Source organism: Electrona antarctica, assembly GCF_951216825.1.
Source record: "Electrona antarctica genome assembly, chromosome: 11".
Taxonomy (NCBI): domain Eukaryota; kingdom Metazoa; phylum Chordata; class Actinopteri; order Myctophiformes; family Myctophidae; genus Electrona; species Electrona antarctica.
The window spans coordinates 6833338-6856108 of NC_136792.1; the positions used below are offsets into that span (position 1 = coordinate 6833338).

Here is a 22771-nt window from a genome sequence, read left to right on the forward strand (position 1 = left end):
ATCGAGCAAACCCGTGAAATAATGTGTTGTGATACACCCTCCCATCCGCCGCCATCTCGGCTTATGTAATTGACTTTGCTGGCGTGTGGAAAGCGACTCTGATTGGACACTGTATAAGCTAATGCCGGGTGGGGTATGGGGGGGCTGGGGGAATCCAATTCTGGTGGAGATGGTCTTCACTGGAAACAGTGGCTATAAGCAACCGACATCAACTTTAACATTGATGTGGTATACAAGGTGAAGCATGAACCTGAACTCTTCCAGGCAAGTCGGTTCAGATTTAGGTTAGGAGGCTATCCCGAGTCTGGTGAGCCATGGTGGAGTGTATAGTGGGGCCGGAGTGCATACTTAGTTTAGACTAGTCATTGGTTAGACATGGGTTAAGGTTAGGTTTAGGTGTGCTGCCCCGTGGGAGGTTAGGTTTCTGGTTTGTACCATACTATTGTATGAGTACCGAACAAAGAATGTTTGCTTTCGCCATCTTTGTTGAAGAAGAGTCTGGGCAATTAAGGTTTAGTCTTACTAGAAGTACTAAAAGTTTCTCAATCTTCTATTTAGATTTAGTCTGGCTTAATCTAGTCACCTCTGAGGTAGGTTTCTGGAGGTCAATGATTAAAGTGTGATTACCTTTGAGGGGGTTAAGTCCACCCATCAAGCCCATTAGTGTCAACCTCAGACCATCAGATCATGGTCTGATTTTGAGTCTAAATGGCTTTGTGTTTCTGCTATTGTCCTGGCTCTGCTCTAATTAAGAGCAATTTAGAGGTTTAGCATTTAATGGTTTGCTTACTACCCTGTTTGCTGTAATGGATTGGTATTGTTTAAGGGTTTGAGATAGGTTGTAGTTGTAGGACTAATGACTGGTCTAACCAAATGACTAGTCTAAACTAAGTACTGTCTAAACTAAGTACTGCACCCATATAGTGGGGCCTGGTGGATTCTGGTGCAAACCTGGAGAAGTCTGACGTCTGGTGGAGTCTGATGGTTCCTGGTGAAACGTAGATAAATGGGTAGACCAGGGGACCGGTCGCCAGTGGTCCTATACAGGTGTCAACAACAGGTGTGCTTACATGACTGTGGTGGCCTCTCAAGGACAAGAGTAAGGACGTGCAAGTATTAAAAAGAACGTCAGAGAGAAAATAAAGCGCTGTGCCGGTGCAGCAAAGATTGCCAGGGTGGTTAAGTGGCTGGCATAGCACTGTTGAATGGTAACAGTGGTGTATACTGTAGGTGCCTATAGTGGGACTCTAGCTGTCTTCAAACACACACACGCACACACACGCACGCACGCACGTGCGCAAGCGTGCCGCACACACATTCCACACCACTCCTCCACTACCACTCACCCACGGCCGCGGCATATTGATGGAAAGTGACACTGTGATTGTGCGTCCGGGCCCAGCCATGCTCAGATGAGGGTGTCACTTCTGCCTAGTCTGATTGCCACTTTGGGCCCAGGCGCGGTGGCGAGGAGTTAAATTGAGGGAGAAAAGGTCAGAAGCCAATGGTCATCTGCTCCTGCTCTCTCTACCCCAAATTACTTGTTCTCTATGGCGGTGGAATGAAAACAGACAGGGCCTCTCCCAGGATGCTCAGCGCGGGGGGGGGGGGGGGGGGGGGGGGACCATCCAGAAGCTCCAACAAGCATTCTGGGAGAGAAATGCTAGACGCCGAACAGACGATGGTGGTGCAGAGACTTTGGGTTGGCGACGAGGTGAGGCCATGCAGCGCTATGGGAGAGGGAGGTGAGGCTGGGGGGGGAAAGGTGTCACACTTTAGAGGTATATACAATACAGGAACGCGGGGGAGCTGCAGCAGCACTCTAGGAGAGACAAGGTCAGCCGGGAGCTGAGTCTCAAGGACATGATGTGGACCCGCTGAGCGCCGGGCGGCCGGCCGGCTCTGGGCGCCTGTTCAGAATGACAAACACTCTCACAGGAGAAAACACAAGGTTTACAGTATATTCCACAGACATGCATCGGTGTATATATATATATATACTGTATATATATATATACTGTATATATATATACACCATTGACGTGCGTTGCTATTTCGCAGCTGAAACACGGTATAGTGCTGAGTAATTAACCCATTTTAACCTGAGATCAGATTCTAAAAATGTCTTCTACATCCTGACAGTTTTCTGAAAAAGCTATGTTTCTATGTCAGTCGTTCTTCGATTTTTCAAAAATAGCAGACCTACAAGCTCGTAGCGCGCCACTCGGTGGCGCGCTATGTTTTGTAGATCTGCTATTTTTCAATAGCTAAAGCATAACATAATGCTAACACCAAAAGGGGTTCCCGCCCAAAATGGGTTAACAAAACGGAGCGAGAATGATTTCACTTGTGAATGCAGTGCTATGGACATATAAGTATATATACAGTATAGTCTCCCAACGACCTCCCTCAGCCTGTCCTCGGATTTCAGGCACATATGGCATGCTATCCCAGTCTTCGACCATTAGGTGGCGCTGTGTGCCAGCTCCTCTCTCGCCCCACCGCTGCTCCTGAGGAGACAGGTCCCATCACAGTGTAGCTCCCCTGTATACCTGCCTCGCTGCACACTCTGCACACCTGAGGGACCGTCGCCACAGAACGCAGGGTTACTGTGTGGCGCGGCTAACAATTAAACTAAAAACAGCATCCTATAACGCCCTCCCATCCACACTGTCTGCTGCCGTGGAGCAATTAACCTGCAAATACACTAGGCAAACCGCCCCACCGTGCGCGCGCGCGCACGCACGCACGCACGCACGCACGCACGCGCGCACACACACACACACACACACACACTCCTCCTTCCCTGAGCTCATAGCCCCCCAGGCCATAGGAGAGCCATTGGATTAGAGGATGTTAGCCCAGATAGTTTAACGTAATGAACCATCAAGATGACGACTATTAAAGATGATTTGCGACGTTCCGGCCCAGGGATGAGATGGAGGACCGACCTGCAGGTTTGGCTGGCTGTTATATATCTGACGTGGTTAACTCTTTATACTCTTTTTTTCTTTTTTTTTAGACTTGAACGCCTATACGAAGCCCGTTTCATCTTCCACAAGAGAGCAAGGCGGAAGTGTAGAGAGACGCGTTATAGTTGAACCGTGCGTTAGTGTACAGAACGTGACAGAGTTCGCATAAGTGCACTTTCCTTGGGATGTCTTCCTGAGATAATTCGGTGGCACACTTCTTTTTTTTTTTATTATCCCTACTGTGTCGTACAATGGTGTCACCTATAATGACACGGCCAAACTAGGGACCTCAGCTTGAAAGTCGTTAGGTCACAAACAAACGTGTAACACCTGCCGATTCTCTCTCTCTCTCTCACACATACACACACACAGTACACACGCACGCACGCACACGTGCACGCATGGTGCTGTTTGTTGCTCCGTGGCGATGCAGGGCTTTGTCTCAGCCTTTGTTTGGTGCCAGAGCAGCATGACTGTGAATGTAAAGACAGAGAGCTCCCTCTCTGCAGACTGCACTCTATCTCCCTGTATCTCGCAGAGCAAAAAGGAACCAGATTGAATTTTCCTCCTGGAGTCTCGTAGGGAATTGAACCGAACGTCACTGGAGGTTGTGCCTCCTGCAGCGCCAGCCCCCCCCTCCCTCCACAACCGCCCCCACCCCCAACACCCCCCCCCCGTCCCCCCCCAGCCCTAGTACAGATCCACGCCTCCGATAGATCTCCCCAGACAGAGGCTAGGCGTAGCTATGCGGAAGACCGCGTGGGAAAGGGATCCGCTCTGGATTTGCTTTTCGATTTCGGGGAGTCGCCAGTGGGGAATCGGGCTGATAAACAAATGTAAGACCATGTGTTAGGAAATTCAGCCTCCTTGGAGAGCACGAGGCCGTGATTCCAAAGATTGTTGTTCATAAATTTGCTGCTGTTTGTGTGTGTGTATACAGTATATATATATACTGACTGTGTGTGTACAATATACACGTAGAGAGCAAACTTTTCTCCCCATTGTTATTTTGGCCACCAAATGACATCTTCTGGGTGCGAGCATATGTTTACTGTACGAGTGTTAGTGTACACGCTATGTGTGTGTGTGTGTGTGTGTGTGTGTGTGTGTGTGTGTGTTCAGTAAGCAGGATAGGAAAATAAATATTTACCATCTGTGTTTTTCCACCACCCCTCCCTCAGCCATGCAAGATTCCAATGTATTTTATTTTTTCCCCCCTTTTTTATTATCAGTGTTGGAGTTCAGCCACCGGCTTTTTTAATTTTCTGCTTTTGTGTTTTTAGCCGAGATTGACAGGCCGCTCTCTCTCCCCGGAGCATTGTTCTATTAATCTGTTTAATATGCTACAGAAACAGTCGAGTGCCGGAACAGCCAGCCGCGGTAATGGAATCGCAGCAGGTAAGGCAGGCTTGTGTATCCCACTATCAGCAGAGGAGTGTGGGGAGGGGGATGTATAGGTCGGTACCCAGGTTCTGTGCAGTGTGGGGCCGGTGGTCTCATCTGTGTGGTGACCCCTCACTGCCCCCCCACAGTGACCACATGGAGACGGGCGGGCGGACGGACGGGCGGGTGCAGGCCGTTGCATATTGTTGCGCTTGAGCCACATGCAAAGTCTGGCTTCCCTTTGCTGTCACATATACTGCTGCTGCTCAGCCCTGTTGTAACACACTGCTGCTGCTCAGCCCTGTTGCAACATACTGCTGCTGCTCAGCCCTGTTGTAACATACTGCTGCTGCTCAGCCCTGTTGTAACATACTGCTGCTGCTCAGCCCTGTTGTAACATACTGCTGCTGCTCAGCCCTGTTGTAACATACTGCTGCTGCTCAGCCCTGTTGTAACACACTGCTGCTGCTCAGCCCTGTTGTAACATACTGCTGCTGCTCAGCCCTGTTGTAACATACTGCTGCTGCTCAGCCCTGTTGCAACATACTGCTGCTGCTCAGCCCTGTTGTAACATACTGCTGCTGCTCAGCCCTGTTGTAACATACTGCTGCTGCTCAGCCCTGTTGCAACATACTGCTGCTGCTCAGCCCTGTTGTAACAGACTGCTGCTGCTCAGCCCTGTTGCAACATACTGCTGCTGCTCAGCCCTGTTGCAACAGACTGCTGCTGCTCAGCCCTGTTGTAACAGACTGCTGCTGCTCAGCCCTGTTGTAACAGACTGCTGCTGCTCAGCCCTGTTGTAACATACTGCTGCTGCTCAGCCCTGTTGTAACAGACTGCTGCTGCTCAGCCCTGTTGTAACATACTGCTGCTGCTCAGCCCTGTTGTAACATACTGCTGCTGCTCAGCCCTGTTGTAACATACTGCTGCTGCTCAGCCCTGTCACATACTGCTGCTGCTCAGCCCTGTTGTAACATACTGCTGCTGCTCAGCCCTGTTGTAACATACTGCTGCTGCTCAGCCCTGTTGTAACATACTGCTGCTGCTCAGCCCTGTCACATACTGCTGCTGCTCAGCCCTGTTGTAACATACTGCTGCTGCTCAGCCCTGTTGTAACATACTGCTGCTGCTCAGCCCTGTTGTAACATACTGCTGCTGCTCAGCCCTGTTGTAACATACTGCTGCTGCTCAGCCCTGTAACATACTGCTGCTGCTCAGCCCTGTTGTAACATACTGCTGCTGCTCAGCCCTGTTGCAGCACAATGGCTTCAGCAACAGCTCACTGGTCCTCATTCAGTGTCGCTGAACGCCCCGGTTACAGATTCTACCAAAAGATGCTCTGTCAAAAAACAAGGCTCGTTGACATTCAGCGTCCAAGACTAATGAAGCGTAGCGGCATGAGCCGTGCGCATTGGGGAGGTTGCCCGCCTAGAAAACAGCTATACATTGAGTGGCTGGTAAATGCCAACGTATGATTGCCCACACCCCGGTATCCCTCCACCCCCCCACCCCCGCCGAGGCAATGAGTTGCGGTTTAATTAACTCTGCCTTAATGGCTGCACAGCAGGGGTGGAGGGGAGAGTGGGGGTCGCAGGTTTGCAGCTTGCAGAGAGCTGCGGAACGCCACTGTCCCCAGGAGATAAGGTGGAACATTCACACTCACACAGACAGTCCCTCCCTCAACAAGATTCCCCTGTCGTCCCTCTGCGGAGCCCCGGCTGAGGGCTGAAGGCAGTGGACACTTCTTGTATAGGGCCGTGACAGCCTGACTTGTGTGCTGAAGAATGGAGAATGGAACAGCAGCTAATGAGGTGCGTGGAGAGTGTAGCATGTTGAGATAGAGGCTCCGCGCAAAGGAATCCCATCCCTGCTAGTCTTGCAAGCGTTGGAGACAAGGTCTAACCTCGCTGTGTCCTCCATGTTTCAGGGGGCCCCTTAATACGCTGGTACTCTGACTTAGGTTGGTCTTTTGATCAGCCTCGCAGTGCAGGGCTGCGTTATCCCGGAGAACTGGCCCTGCAGGAGAAGGAAAAACAATGGTGACACATTTGCCCCCGGATTGCTCAGTGCGGTGACAGTAAGTGCGGAGATATTCAGTGAGAGGATTTGTCACTTTTTTGCCCGCCGACGGAGCAGCCAGCCCCGCGAAGCAACAAAGGGAAGTGGAATGATTTACTCCACTCCTACCTCCATTGTCCACCGGGCGCTCGCTTTGCATGTCCAGCACATGTGACTGATTCTTTAGGAGGCGGGAAGGCAGGAGATAAAATGACAGAACCAATGCAGATGGAAGTTTTCTTTAACCCCTCACTCCAACTTTTAATGAGGTAAAACTCTATTTGGACTCCCCGGCTAATCCCCCCTCCCCCCACCCCCCACACCCTCACCCCGAACCTATCCAAACTCATCTCAGCCACATCTTCCGCCCCGGACGTTATTGTTGCAGACGTCTTGTCTGACATGGGGTGGGGTAAATCAAATGCTGCGGCTCGATGCTGGAGTTTGGCTCAACTAACACCTTTATCCCATTCTGACCTGAGATCAGATTAAAAAAATGTCTTCTACATCCTGACAGTTTTCTGAAAAAGCTGTTTCTATGTCAGTCGTTCTTCGATTTTTCAAAAATAGCAGACCTACAAGCTCGTAGCGCGCCACTCGGTGGCGCGCTATGAGCTTGTAGATCTGCTATTTTTCAATAGCTAAAGCATAACATGACGCTGACACCAAAAGGGGTTCCCGCCCAAAATGGGTTATCTGCCTGGCGTATAACGGAGGCTGTATCTTCCCTGTATGAAATAAAATAAAAATGAATAGTGTGCCAAAAAGAAATGAGGCGGCCTAATGAAAAGCGATTGGAAGGGAACTCGTGAAGAGACGAGAGTCGGAGGCCTCAGATCAAAGTGATCCACGATAATTAGAATATATGACGAAGGGGAGCAAGGAACAGGCAGGAATCAGCGTTTTAGCTGTAAAATTACCTGTTGAGCTGTTAAAATAAATGAGAGCCGTGTCTCGCTGAAGCGAGGAAGCTGAAGCGGGGGGGCCGCTGCAGAATCATGCTCTCTCCGGTCACCCTGAGACTGAGGAGGAGGAAAGAATTTTTTAACATTTCTACCGAAATCAGTCCAATGTTGCCGAAAGCACGCTTTGACTCGTGCACTGTTGGATAGAGGAGATTCTTAGCGTTCCACCCATGTGTGTGTTAACCCATTTTGGGCGGGCACCCCTTTTGGTGTTAGCATTATGTTATGCTTTAGCTATTGAAAAATAGCAGATCTACAAGCTCATAGCGCGCCACCGAGTGGCGCGCTATGAGCTTGTAGGTCTGCTATTTTTCAAAAATCGAAGAACGACTGACATAGAAACATAGCTTTTTCAGAAAACTGTCAGGATGTAGAAGACATTTTTAGAATCTGATCTCAGGTCAAAATGGGTTAACCACTTTTACCCTATTTGTGGCATGTTTTGGGCATGTCATTATAGGCGAAAATTGTAAAGAATTTTCAATCTTTTTCAGAATGTTCCAAATCTTCATGTATAATAAAAAAAAGTTAAAATTATAATCTTCGCTATTTCTGCTATTCGTCATTCGGCTATTCGACAAAGTATATAGGTCTTAAGGAGTTAGTTTTTTTTATTATGTTTTTTTTGGCTTTCGCCTTTATTTTATATATTTTATGGAGGGACAGACAGTAGGCTGACAGGACATGGGGAGAGAGATGGGGGGGGATGACATGCAGTAAAGGCCGTCGGGATCGGGAGTCGAACCCGCGGCACACTGCCAGACTGGATTACCAGCCAAGGTGCCTGGACCACTGAGCCATGGCCCAGGCCAATTAAGTAGTTCGTTTTTTAACATTACACAAGGTAGATATAAAATACAGACGCCAAATAAAATGGTCTCAAGTTGTATGACGTAAAATAACACGCTGCATGTTCTAAACAGCTCCCCGCATCATTGCATTTAAGTCCTGTCTTCAAGGACAGCTTGTAAATACATCGCATCATTCATTAACAAGCTGCAAAGCTATCAGAGATTAGGACATATTATTTACAATATCTACAGAATGAGAAAGAAAGAGTGCGTGCGTGCGTGCGTGCGTGCGTGCGTGCGTGTGTGCGTTGCGTGCGTGCGTGCGTTGCAAACTAGAGCAGTGCTACTTGGAATGATGCAGGTTGTAAATGAAAGCCCCACCCAGATATTATGTCTGTGTCCCTTTTATGCCCATATATGGAGTTATTTGTCAGGCATGCCCAAATATGGAGTCTATGCAGATGTCAGAACAACACTGTGATGTCAGAACAGGCCAGCTCCATAATGTTTATGTATGGGTGATCAGCAGGCCCGAACGGAATACGCGGCCGCGGTGTTCCGATGAAAACGCCGCAGATTTTCCGCGGAAATTTAACCCGTTCATGTTGTAGTTTACTTTACCCAGGCCAGCATAATATTAACCAGTGGATGCATCCCGTCCCTCCCTCCTCCCCTCATTCTCTACGGCTGACTAATATGTTGGAGGCTCTGGACGAGAATATTTAATATAGCTTTATATCAAAACTTCAAAAGCTGTCGGAAGTCTTTTTTTTCAAGTGCCGTATCTGTTACCTTCGCTGCCCTGACTGCATGGCTGGCTGTCACTAGTGTCCAAATGCCGGTGGTCGCATATTGCTCGCGCTCGTGCACAACGCAACAAACAAACTTCGGGAGAGAACGCCACTATAAGCACTTTTCATGGCCACGGACAACGACAGCAGCAGTCTAACTGCGGAGGGAGAGTACTGTTTCTGTTTGTGGCATGACGCTGCATGCAACGAATGTACCCGTACTATTAAAGGGTAGATCGCTACCGTTTGGGGGCTTAGCAGCCCCCCAGACGGATCTAGCCTTATAGAACGAACGTACCGATATGCTGTGAGCCTAGCGCTAACGCGACCCCACTCCTCTCTCTCTCTCTCTCTGCGTATCTCTCTCTCTCTCTCTCTCTCTAACGCAACTCTCTAACGCGACTCTCTCTCCCCCGTTGAAGTTGCAATAGTTGGATCACTGCAGTGTTGCACTGTTCATATTAGCTGCTTTGATATTATAGGAAATGGCCTACCTTACATTTTTTATTTTACATTTTATGTTATTAGTATTTGCATCTGAACTTGTCATTAGCCAAACTGTAGGCATAGATACATACCATACCAAAGCCTATTTGAATAATAATAAATAGGATAGTAAATAGTACTGTGACCAGATTTGACTGAGGGACTGCCATTGGATTTCTTTTCATGTCATATGAAAGCAGGGAATCAGTTTAAAATTGATGTTGATTTTATTATGGTATTTGCCATAGGCAATATGCCAATATTGTTATAAAAAAACGTTAAAATGACCAGTGAGCACCTGCAACTGCACTTTTTAATATTTTATGAGGACTTGGTTTCAATAAATGAGTCCAGTACATTTTACTAACTGTCTAACAGACCCAAAATGTGATTTCTCATTATGATCTGTTTGAAAAGTAGAAATATAGGCCTCCTTCTGGCTGCTTATAGCTGCCTCCTTCCAATAAAAGCCCGGTATCAGAATCGGTTAAGACAAATAAAAGCCCCGGATTATAAATGAGGATTTACGGTAGATCTTAATTACTTTGTTGTGGTACTTTAAGGTTTATTTGGCATATTTAGAGTTATTTTTGCTCTAAACACATTGATTATAGTCCTGGATAACTGTCTAAAACCTTCAAAGAAAAAAAAAACACTCCGCAGAATCCCGCAGATTTTCCTCCGGAGTCACCGCAGAAAAACAGAAAAAAACCCGCAGATTCCGTTTGGCCTTAGTGATCAGGTGTGATCAATTGTTTGGATCCCGAGCAGAGGCTTTTGTGCTGCTTCTGGACAACCGTGGGTCCGACGGACTCGACACCGGGCACTGCACTCCCTGTGGGGGTGTGGAACGCGTGTGTCCAAGCGTTTTCCTTTGGCCTGGTTCGTTCTGGTTCTTGCCAGTTCATTCATGTACTGCACCTGATTGGGGGAAGCTTTTTTGTAGTGATGGGAGATTAATCAGCAAACACATCAGTATCGGCCGATTTGAGTTGTTTTTAGATTAATCGGCATCTGTTCAATTAATCAATCAGACCGATTAATCGGTCTGTCCTTACAGATAAACAAGCCCAAATTAACAGCTTGAACAGATCTTCAAGCTCACAATATTAAATATAAAGGTATAAAAGTTAAATCTGACTTGTCTAAGCCTGCAGTGCAGATACGCTGTTACATGTATTTTTCAGAATGAACAAAATTATTATAATCTTTCAATACAGAATGAGATCATATCGACATCGGTAATATCGGTTATCGGCCATAACAGCAATTAATTATATCGGATATCGATATGGGCCACAATGTCTCATCGGCACATCCCTACTTTTTTGCAGTCAATTGCCAGCAGCTTGGAGACTGCGGCAACATCTCATCTGAACAGTCTGTGGTTGGGATGGCTTGGATCCTTGATGATTCTGTGATGCTTTGCTGACACAGCGTCCATCGCACAGGGCAAAGAAAAGTACTTGGCTACTTACAGAAGAATAAAGAAAAATGAACAATAAAAGGTTGGTCACAAAAAAAGGTTGTTGTTTGTTGTAATATCTTGTGCAGTCGTGCACAGATACATAAGAGTGTAACCTAATCTTGCTCAGCTTCCTTCAGTCAATAGGCAGCATAGGTAATACTAATAATATAATATAGTATTAAAGAGAAAAAAATGAAAATATAAAGAGAGAAAGCAAGAGCGAAACAAAGAGTAGATTTATACAAATAGGATAATAAATGGTTTGTAATCTAGTTGTAGCTGGAGGGGTGGGGCCAGTTGATCACCTTTTAACTCAAACTGGTGGAATGCCCTACTACCAAAATCCAGATCAACATATTCTATGACTTCTGTTGCATATACAAGATGACTCTTGACAGCTACATGCACATAATTGTATGCATGCGGTCTCTCATGTACATTATGGTATGCATGCGGTCTCTCATGCAAGGCAAACGGCAAGTATTATAAGTGGAGGCACTGAAGAGATGCCTGCAAGAGCTGGGGTGTTCGGAATTGACTTGTGTTTGCCTCCCAGGCGATGGCTGGGTGTGGGTGTGGGTGAAGGTTAGTGTGTGTGCGTGTGTGCGTGTGTGTGCGTGTGTGCGTGCGTGCGTGCGTGTCTGTGTGTGTGTGCGCGCGTTTGTATAGTTGTGTGAGCATGTTTGTTTGTGAGTGTGTGTTTGTGCCTGCGTGCGGCGTGTGCAGTAGTGGTGCGGGCCTCAGCGTGCTGTAAATGTCACCCGTCGCCAGGCGTTTGTGCGATGCTGCCCTTGTAGGGAGGGGAAAGTGCCGATGTTGCAGATCCCGGCGTTTGATTTAGACACGAAAGGCAGGCCAACAGCAGAAGCACTGAGGCGTGAAGGTAAATTCCCATAATTCACAGCCGAAAGGTTAGCTGGTGGTGTGACTCCCCTCCTCTCTCGTGTTAGTTACTCACAAATGTCACCTGATTGAAATGAGTGGGGCTATACTGTATATACATTGTGATGTGTGGAGTTAGCTTTGGGCACGCGTATGTAATTGTGTGTGTGTGTGTGTGTGTGTGTGTGTGTGTGTGTGTGTGTGTGTGTGTGTGTGTGTGTGTGTGTGTGTGTGTGTGTGTGTGTGTGTGTGTGTGTGTGTGTGTGTGTGTGTGTGTGTGTGTGTGTGTGTGTGTGTGTGCGCGCTGATGTTACCATACATGTGAGGGTGGATGTCCCATCAACTAGAATTTGAGAAATATTGTGAGAACCATTTTCCTGGTCCACAGAAATGGCTGTTTTGTTTTAGGCTTCCCACTATGAAAAAAATAAATGAAATAAAAAATACCTTTTGGTTGTAGCTATACCATTTGTGGCAAAAGCTTGTAAATATCTAAGACCCACACAGAAGAAAACCATACTACTTTTTGTAGTGAAAGCGCTCAAACTTTATTTTCCTGCCTTGACCTCCTTAACTCCCCCCCCCCCCCCCCCCTTCTCTCCTTTTCCTTTTTTTCTTGGAAAGAATGAGACGGTGGGACCTATATTATGCACAAAAAACAGTTTCACCCACATTTTTTTACCTGTAAAACTGTGATATGACAATATAGCCGATTCTGATTCTGAGGTTAGGTTTAGGGTTCAAAATGTTGATGTCCTCACAAGTATATAGTGTTGTATGTTGTAACACTGTGCGTGCGTGCGTGCGTGCGTGCGTGCGTGCGTGCGTGCGTGCGTGCGTGCGTGCGTGCGTGCGTGCCGGCATACAGCCGATCTGAAACTGATATAGTGTGTTTTCTCAGTGAATCTCATCCGAGAGTAAATCTGCAACGGGACGTCTTCATCAGAACGCATGTCATCCTCCAGCAGGTCCGTGGAGGCCTCAGCCTCAATGATACGTCTTATAGAGACAGGTATGAAGCTGCATGATTTATTCAAATTGAAACAAGGAAGATGGTGCAGAGGTATAAGGGGCTGTTTACTGTACGACTGGGAGGCTTTGAACAGTCATTTGTTGTATTGGGATTACCCCCCCCCCCCCCCCCCCCCCCCATGTCTTCTGTCAGAGTGACTTTTTTTTTTTTTTTTGTTCATACTTTTGAAGGAAAAGACACAGTATTTGCAAATATGCTACCGCATAGCGGTGTAAAATGAGTCGTTGCTGAAATGTGCGGCGTTAGTAAACTGTTAAACCAGAAGCGAAGTACCCTATTGGTACTCTAAACATCGGGACATATAGGTTAGGACATATAGGGACATTGCTGTTCCTTGGAGTGGTTGCACCACTCCAAAAATTAACCACTTAGACCTAAGACCTATATATTTCCTTTTTTGTCGTGCGATAATAAAAATAGCGAAGATCTACAAGCTGTATTCTGTATGGTTTTGGAGCGCTCAGCTAAACTGACTGTAGCACTCACGAAGGATTTAACACGGAGAATCACACATTCCGCTCCTTTCTGCTGCCTTCAGCCTCCCACCCGCCCTCTTCCCATTTACTCCCAGTGTTAACCTATTTAGGCCTGACCTCAAAATTTAAAAAAAAATCTTCTAAATCCAGTTTTCTGAAATAAATATTTTCACGATTTTTCAAAAATAGCAGACCTACAAGCTCGTAGCGCGCCACTCGGTGGCGCGCTATGAGCTTGTAGATCTGCTATTTTTCAATAGCTAAATTATAACATAATGTTTAAAACACCAAAAGGGGTTCCCGCCCAGAATGCGTTAAATGAATACTCCCCACACAATTGAAAATACGACATAAATTTTACATGACAGCGCCTGGGTTCATTACGGCCCATGAGTTATTAGCTAATTTGCGCCCGTGAAATTTCTAGTCACTATGAGTGAACTGAGGTGTCAGGAGTTCGCTAAATGTGGTGTGTGGAATTTGATGTTTGATGGGCACCTTCCGCATGGGGTAGTGTTAGGTGTGTGTGTGTGTGTGTGTGTGTGTGTGTGTGTGTGTGTGTGTGTGTGTGTGTGTGTGTGTGTGTGTGTGTGTGTGTGTGTGTGTGTGTGTGTGTGTGTGTGTGTGTGTGTGTGTGTGTGTGTGTGTGTGTGTGTGTGTTGGAATATGCAATACTGTGTGTATACGATACGATGTTGGAATGAAGTTTTTATGACCCCGGCTCTGATGGAAGCAGCATAAAGGGCACAAATAACCAGGGTTAGGGTGGAAACACAAGATGGCATAAGGCATATTTATTAAAGATAAAACAAGAACAAAATGTTGGGTAGATGGTGATTAATCAATTTTGGGCGGGAACCCCTTTTGGTGTTAGCATTATGTTATGCTTTAGCTATTGAAAAATAGCAGATCTACAAGCTCATAGCGCGCCACCGAGTGGCGCGCTACAAGCTTGTAGGTCTGCTATTTTTGAAAAATAGAAGAACGACGCACATAGAAACATAGCTTTTTCAGAAAACTGTCAGGATGTAGAAGATATTTTAGAATCTGATCTCAGGTCAAAATGGGTTAAGATACTGGTCTTGCAGTGTCCACATCTGTTGGCTGGGGAAGAGACCATGTACGTATTTAAAAACCTAGATATCTCATTGGCCACTGCAGTTCATTGGAGCGACCTGTATCGCAGGGAAGGTGGAAGTGCATCAGGCACAGTCAAAGTGGTTACTTTCAATTCAGTTCATTAAAGGCATGGCAAAACAAACGTTTACATTGCCTCTGATTGGCCTACCGAACGTACCTTTCTGTGACGCATGCGGAAGCTTGGCAAGCTTCCGCATGCGTCACAGAAGCTTCCGGAAGCTTGGCAAGCTTCCGCATGCGTCACAGAAGCTTGCCCTCCCTCGAGATACAGACGCCAATTACCAATTCGCGTAGGCCACAGCAACACTTATAATTATAGCAATAAGCAATGGTATCTGGCTTAACTCTCTCTTCTTGTACCCACGCCAGAGTCCTGCAATGGGTAGGATACCCATAGCATTTCACGTGTGGTGTTTATTTTTGACGGGCGCTATATACAGGTTTAATGTTTGTCTTTTCTAGACAAACATTTGTCTGTCACTGAGCAAATCGGCATATGAAGTGATGTTATGATAAGGGTTGATAAAGCGCCCCTAACTTCACACGGGTGTGTATTTTTTTATCACCACGAGCTGTAGCCTGTAGCCTATATTCGTCACGCTTGCGCTGATGAATTATGGCAGGATTATAATGTCAACATTCAACACAAGATGTAAACTAACCCAGGTAATGTAATGCGTCAGCGTCACTCTGAAAGTTTAACTAAAGTTCTAACGTAATTTGTGATACAGAAACAGCCTTGGATCAAGACGAATCTTTTTTATCATCCTATCCTTGTTGATATTACGCCATTTAGGTCAAAATCATGACGTAACTTTTATGTTGTGATAATAAGCAGCAGTAGCCTCAGTCAGAGCCATAGACGCAAACTCTGTTCACTTCATTGGGCCAGTCAAATGGTGGCTCTTCTACATAGACTTCTATTGGTTTGTCCCTATTTGAAGGCTTCAAATACGGATAACCGGAAGTTTACGGAATACATTGGAGTCTATGGGCTCGCGCGAGTACATGAACCACGTGACCAGGCTGTTTTCTGCCCCCTCAATATCGCAACTCTTCTATTAGATGGCCTCAGTCAACTACATGTCTTCATGATATAACGTTATGTTGTGATAATAAGCAGCAGTATAGCCTCAGTCAACTACATGTCTTCATGATATAACTGTATGTTGTGATAATAAGCAGCAGTATAGCCTCAGTCAACTACATGTCTTCATGATATAACTTCATGTTGTGATAATAAGCAGCAGTATAGCCTCAGTCAACTACATGTCTTCATGATATAACTGTATGTTGTGATAATAAGCAGCAGTATAGCCTCAGTCAACTACATGTCTTCATGATATAACTGTATGTTGTGATAATAAGCAGCAGTCGCCTCAGTCAACTACATGTCTTCATGATATAACTGTATGTTGTGATAATAAGCAGCAGTAGCCTCAGTCAACTACATGTCTTCATGATATAACTTCATGTTGTGATAATAAGCAGCAGTAGCCTCAGTCAACTACATGTCTTCATGATATAACTGTATGTTGTGATAATAAGCAGCAGTATAGCCTCAGTCAACTACATGTCTTCATGATATAACTTCATGTTGTGATAATAAGCAGCAGTATAGCCTCAGTCAACTACATGTCTTCATGATATAACTGTATGTTGTGATAATAAGCAGCAGTATAGCCTCAGTCAACTACATGTCTTCATGATATAACTGTATGTTGTGATAATAAGCAGCAGTAGCCTCAGTCAACTACATGTCTTCATGATATAACTTCATGTTGTGATAATAAGCAGCAGTAGCCTCAGTCAACTACATGTCTTCATGATATAACTGTATGTTGTGATAATAAGCAGCAGTATAGCCTCAGTCAACTACATGTCTTCATGATATAACTTCATGTTGTGATAATAAGCAGCAGTATAGCCTCAGTCAACTACATGTCTTCATGATATAACTTTATGTTGTGATAATAAGCAGCAGTATAGCCTCAGTCAACTACATGTCTTCATGATATAACTGTATGTTGTGATAATAAGCAGCAGTATAGCCTCAGTCAACTACATGTCTTCATGATATAACTGTATGTTGTGATAATAAGCAGCAGTAGCCTCAGTCAACTACATGTCTTCATGATATAACTGTATGTTGTGATAATGAGCAGCAGTATAGCCTCAGTCAACTACATGTCTTCATGATATAACTGTATGTTGTGATAATAAGCAGCAGTATAGCCTCAGTCAACTACATGTCTTCATGATATAACTGTATGTTGTGATAATAAGCAGCAGTATAGCCTCAGTCAACTACATGTCTTCATGATATAACTTCATGTTGTGATAATAAGCAGCAGTATAGCCTCAGTCAACTACATGTCTTCATGATATAACTGTATGTTGTGATAATAAGCAGCAGTATAGCCTCAGTCAACTACATGTCTTCATGATATAACTGTATGTTGTGATAATGAGCAGCAGTATAGCCTCAGTCAACTACATGTCTTCATGATATAACTGTATGTTGTGATAATAAGCAGCAGTATAGCCTCAGTCAACTACATGTCTTCATGATATAACTGTATGTTGTGATAATAAGCAGCAGTAGCCTCAGTCAACTACATGTCTTCATGATATAACTTCATGTTGTGATAATAAGCAGCAGTATAGCCTCAGTCAACTACATGTCTTCATGATATAACTGTATGTTGTGATAATAAGCAGCAGTATAGCCTCAGTCAACTACATGTCTTCATGATATAACTGTATGTTGTGATAATAAGCAGCAGTATAGCCTCAGTCAACTACATGTCTTCATGATATAACTGTATGTTGTGATAATAAGCAGCAGTCGCCTCAGTCAACTACATGTCTTCATGATATAACTTTATGTTGTGATAATAAGCAGCAGTATAGCCTCAGTCAACTACATGTCTTCATGATATAACTGTATGTTGTGATAATAAGCAGCAGTCGCCTCAGTCAACTACATGTCTTCATGATATAACTGTATGTTGTGATAATAAGCAGCAGTATAGCCTCAGTCAACTACATGTCTTCATGATATAACTTCATGTTGTGATAATAAGCAGCAGTATAGCCTCAGTCAACTACATGTCTTCATGATATAACTTCATGTTGTGATAATAAGCAGCAGTCGCCTCAGTCAACTACATGTCTTCATGATATAACTTCATGTTGTGATAATAAGCAGCAGTATAGCCTCAGTCAACTACATGTCTTCATGATATAACTGTATGTTGTGATAATAAGCAGCAGTATAGCCTCAGTCAACTACATGTCTTCATGATATAACTGTATGTTGTGATAATAAGCAGCAGTATAGCCTCAGTCAACTACATGTCTTCATGATATAACTGTATGTTGTGATAATAAGCAGCAGTATAGCCTCAGTCAACTACATGTCTTCATGATATAACTTTATGTTGTGATAATAAGTAGCAGTAGCCTCAGTCAACTACATGTCTTCCGTGTGCAACGCACCACCACCGCCGCCGCCCACCACAACCACCACCACATCACATGCGGTGTTGGATGAAATAAAGTCAAAGATGGCTATCGGTGCCGGTGATACGAACGGGTAACGCAGCGGGTAAGGGGTCATTTTTTTGACCGGCGGGCGGATCTGGTTTCGAGTTTTATATAAATCACGGGTAACGGGCGAGTTTCGGAACTGATGATTGACGGGCGGGTGCGGGTTTCGAAAATCGGACCCGTGCAGGAATCTGACCCACACACACACACATACAGACAGACAGTACAGTCCACTTTATACTCTCATATCTCCCTAATTCTTTACTTATTCACCAACTTTAGTTGTGTCATTTGTTTTCTGGCATATAAGTTTATAACCACATACCCTGTGTCACCATATCCACTTCCCATTGTTGTGTCAACATGTGACTGCCTGAGTGCACTTACTTACACACGATACACACAATGACCTGACCTTATCCTGACCAGTCTTCCAGACATCCCTTCCCTGACAAGGCTGGGCCCTGTTTGCTCCTTAGAAAACGCTGTCTACCTGACCCTGTAGCAGAGGTACCTGTCCCTGTAGCAGAGGTACCTGTCCCTGTAGCAGAGGTGTCTACCTGTAGCAGAGGTGTCTACCTGTCCCTGTAGCAGAGGTGTCTACCTGTCCCTGTAGCAGAGGTGTAGCCCAAGGGAAGTGAAAGGGCAGAATCTGCTGATGGCACGCACGCACGCACGCACGCGGCGCGATTACATACAAAGGCAATGCAAAGACGAGAAGTTGCACGAGCGCCACAAACGGGCGCGGTGCGACCTGGCGCATGAGCACAAACGGGACGAACCGAGGCGAATATTTAAATTCAATCTGAACGCACCATAAGAGTTAAATAATAGTTAACAACCATATGGCAATCTGACCTAACCCTATTGCACTGGTAAGTTTCCCTGGATAAGAACATGCTAAACTGCTAAATGCCTAATGTAATATTATAAATTGAAAGTTGTTATTGATATTGATATCGGACCTATATTAGTGGGCTAACCTCCCTGGACACAACCCTCCCCCCCAACTCTGCCATCCATCCACCCATCCACCCATCCACCCATCCATCCATCCACCCAATCCACCCATCCATCCATCCATCCACCCACCCACCCACCCACCCATCCATCCATCCACCCACCCACCCACCCATCCATCCATCCATCCATCCACCCACCCATCCACCCACCCACCCACCCATCCACCCATCCACCCACCCACCCATCCATCCATCCATCCACCCACCCAATCCACCCACCCACCCACCCATCCATCCACCCACCCACCCATCCATCCATCCACCCACCCACCCACCCACCCATCCACCCATCCATCCATCCAGCCACCCACCCATCCATCCATCCACCCATCCATCCATCCATCCATCCATCCACCCACCCACCCATCCATCCACCCACCCACCCATCCATCCATCCATCCACCCATCCACCCACCCATCCACCCACCCATCCATCCACCCATCCATCCACCCATCCACCCACCCGTCCGTCCATCCATCCATCCACCCATCCATCCATCAATCCATCCACCCATCCATCCATCCATCCACCCATCCACCCACCCACCCATCCATCCATCCATCCACCCACCCATCCATCCACCCACCCACCCATCCATCCATCCATCCATCCACCCATCCATCCATCCATCCACCCATCCATCCATCCATCCACCCACCCATCCATCCATCCATCCACCCATCCATCCATCCATCCACCCACCCACCCATCCATCCACCCATCCATCCACCCCCCCCCCCTCTCTTTATACCCTGCCCCACCCCCTGACCTTTTTTTCTCCAGTCCTTTTTTCTTCCATCTCTCTCCATCTAGCTTGGTGACCCGCAGAGCTGACCCCTCCCCTCTCTGTCGGTCAGTTGACTGGTTCAGACCGCCCCACAACACGCATGCACACACACACGCACGCACGTACACACATGCGTGTTTTTCAAAAAACGTACAAAAGATGTCTGTTCTTTTTTTTCCTCTTTCACATTTTTCTAAATGTTCAGAAATAGCAGATCTATAAGCTCACAGCATGTTGCAATGTGACACGTTGTGGATTGGTAGATCTGCTATTTTCGCTATTCACCACACAACGACGTATGAGGGCTGATGTGTTGTGGAGGGACATGAAGTGTGCGTGTGTGTGTGTGTGCGTGCGTGCGTGCGCGCGTGCGTGCGTGCGTGCGCGCGTGCGTGCGTGCGTGTGCGCGAGCACGTGCGTGTGCGTGCGTGTGCTCAATCTGCCCATGCATTAATGTTTTATATAGAAAGGTATGGCTGAGATAAGGTAAAATCCTCAGTCTTCCCGAGGTGAGACACAAATGCAAACACACACACACACACACACACACATACACACACGCACAGGCACGCACACATAGACCCTGAGCCCCAGTGTGGGAACAGCTTAGCGGGCAGTCAGGGTCAGTGAGGTGAGGGGTGTTGTCCCTGATTGGGGGCCCCCGCTCGGCTGCAGCCGGCCCCCTGTCGTAGCTCGGGGCCACGCACAATCCTGCCAGCCTGCCAGGAAATTACAACAGGGACCTGGAAACTGGCCTCACTCGCCTCCGGCTCAAGCACACTGCGCACACACACTACACACACACTACACACACACACACACACACACACACACACACACACACTACACACACACACACACACACACACACACACACACACACACACACACACACACACACACACACACACTACACACACACACACACACTACACACACACACACACACACACTACACACACACACACACACACACACACACACACACACACACACACACACACACACACACACACACACTACACACACAAACACACACACAAACCACAAGGGCAGACACGTAGCAGGGCACAGAAATAGACAGATATATATGCACACACACACACACACACACACACACACACACACACACACACACACACACACACACACACACACACACACACACACACACACACACACACACACACTGTCTGTACAGTGCATGGACAGGCATGCAGTAGCACATACATGCTCACTCATTCACAATGGCTTAAACACAACTGCACATTTAAGTATTGTTGCTCATCCAATATGCACACAGTACACATGCATGCGTGCACGCACACACACACACACACACACACACACGCACACAAGAGATAACATTAAGAATAACCACAGTACAAAAATTCACAGGAAAATAATATATTGACAATTTCGTCAACAAATAAAAACTAGACTAAAATAATGTTAGGAAGGGACTAGTGGACGAGAGATCCAGTATAAGTCATTTTACACTTGGTTGCATGCTGAAAATAGCAGATCTACAAGCTCACAACGCGTCACGCTGCGACGCGTTGTGAGCTTGTAGATCTGCTATTTTCAGCATGCAACTAATTGTAAAATGTCTTATACTGGATTCCTTGTCCACTAGTCCCTTCCTAACATTTTAGTCTAGTTTTTATTTGTTGACGAAATTGTCAGTATATTCAGTCTTATAGTTTTAGTCATCATAGCTTAGTTTTTATTTAGTTTCCATTTAGTTTTTGTCAGTGAAAAATAGTCGACGAATATTTTTCGTGTTAGTTTTATAGTCGACGGTGTATAACACCCCTGCAGTCGTACGTGGGCACACATCGTGGCTGTGGCGTCCAGCAGCATGCTGTGAGCGCGTACGTGTCCTCCATGGCACACCGACACCGTGTGACAGTCCTGAGTCCAGCAGCATGCTGTGAGCGCGTACGTGTCCTCCATGGCACACCGACACCGTGTGACAGCCCTCCTGACCAGCGGCAGCGCCATGCCCTCCGTCGGAGACCTTTGTTTTCCACTCCCAAAAAGTTTCCCCTGGCAAAGTCACGCTGTCTCAATCCCAGAGACAGCCAGACTACCAGCCTCTCTGCTCCACCAGACGCTTTCTTATCTGTGTCTCACATGTTGAAGAGGACCCTGGCAGCCCAGCTTCAGTCCTTTGAAAACAGTCATATTAAAAAAAGAGAGACAACCCCCCTCCCTAATTTACCCTGCTTGAACCCTCTGTCCTGTTACCAGGTGTGTGTGTGTGTGTGTGTGTGTGTGTGTGTGTGTGTGTGTGTGTGTGTGTGTGTGTGTGTGTGTGTGTGTGTGTGTGTGTGTGTGTGTGTGTGTGTGTGTGTGTGTGTGTGTGTGTGTGTGTGAGTATTCAAGTGCACACATGTCCTCAGCATGTGCTGCCCCCCCGACTATGAATGCACCCTGTGTCATGTCTATGCATGTTCTCTTTCTCTCTCTCACACACACACACACACACACACACACACACACACACACACACACACACACACACACACACACACCTACACACACACACAGAGGACATTAATCCTACCAATCTGCATAGGCTGCGGTCGCTTCAGGGCCTGCTGGGAGGGGTGGGGGTGCGTGCCGTGTGATCTCACATTGTTTTGTGAAAATTGCAGCTTCTGATGATGAGAATCTCATTCCCCATCCTCACAGGCAACAGAGGAGGGAAGGAGGGAGGACATGGGAGGGGGGGAAGGATGAGGACGGGGGACGGACAGGAGGAGAGCAGAAATAAGGATGTTGTGACTGCAGCCGCCAGCCGTGCAGCTGCCCAGTACACCAACATGCACACACCCCACGACAGCATCATTGCTGTGTGTGTGTGTGTGTGAGCGCGTGCGCGCGTGCGTCAGGGGTGGTGGTAGCCATCTGCTAAATTGCTCATACACATGTAAGCAAATATGTTGGCAGTGTGATTGC

The 22771-nt window shown here is 46.5% G+C and overlaps 1 protein-coding gene across 1 annotated transcript in view; it reads left to right on the top strand.

Annotated features, from left to right (window-relative positions):
• LOC306932398 (dehydrogenase/reductase SDR family member 13-like) overlaps positions 1-22771 on the top strand; it is a 65336-nt gene that overhangs the window by 36798 nt on the left and 5767 nt on the right. The window contains exons 6-7 of the mRNA XM_079514190.1: positions 10781-10954; positions 12685-12808. Of these exons, the coding sequence (XP_079370316.1) occupies positions 10781-10867 (87 nt within the window). The 3' untranslated portion in view covers positions 10868-10954; positions 12685-12808. The remainder of the gene's footprint in view (positions 1-10780; positions 10955-12684; positions 12809-22771) is intronic.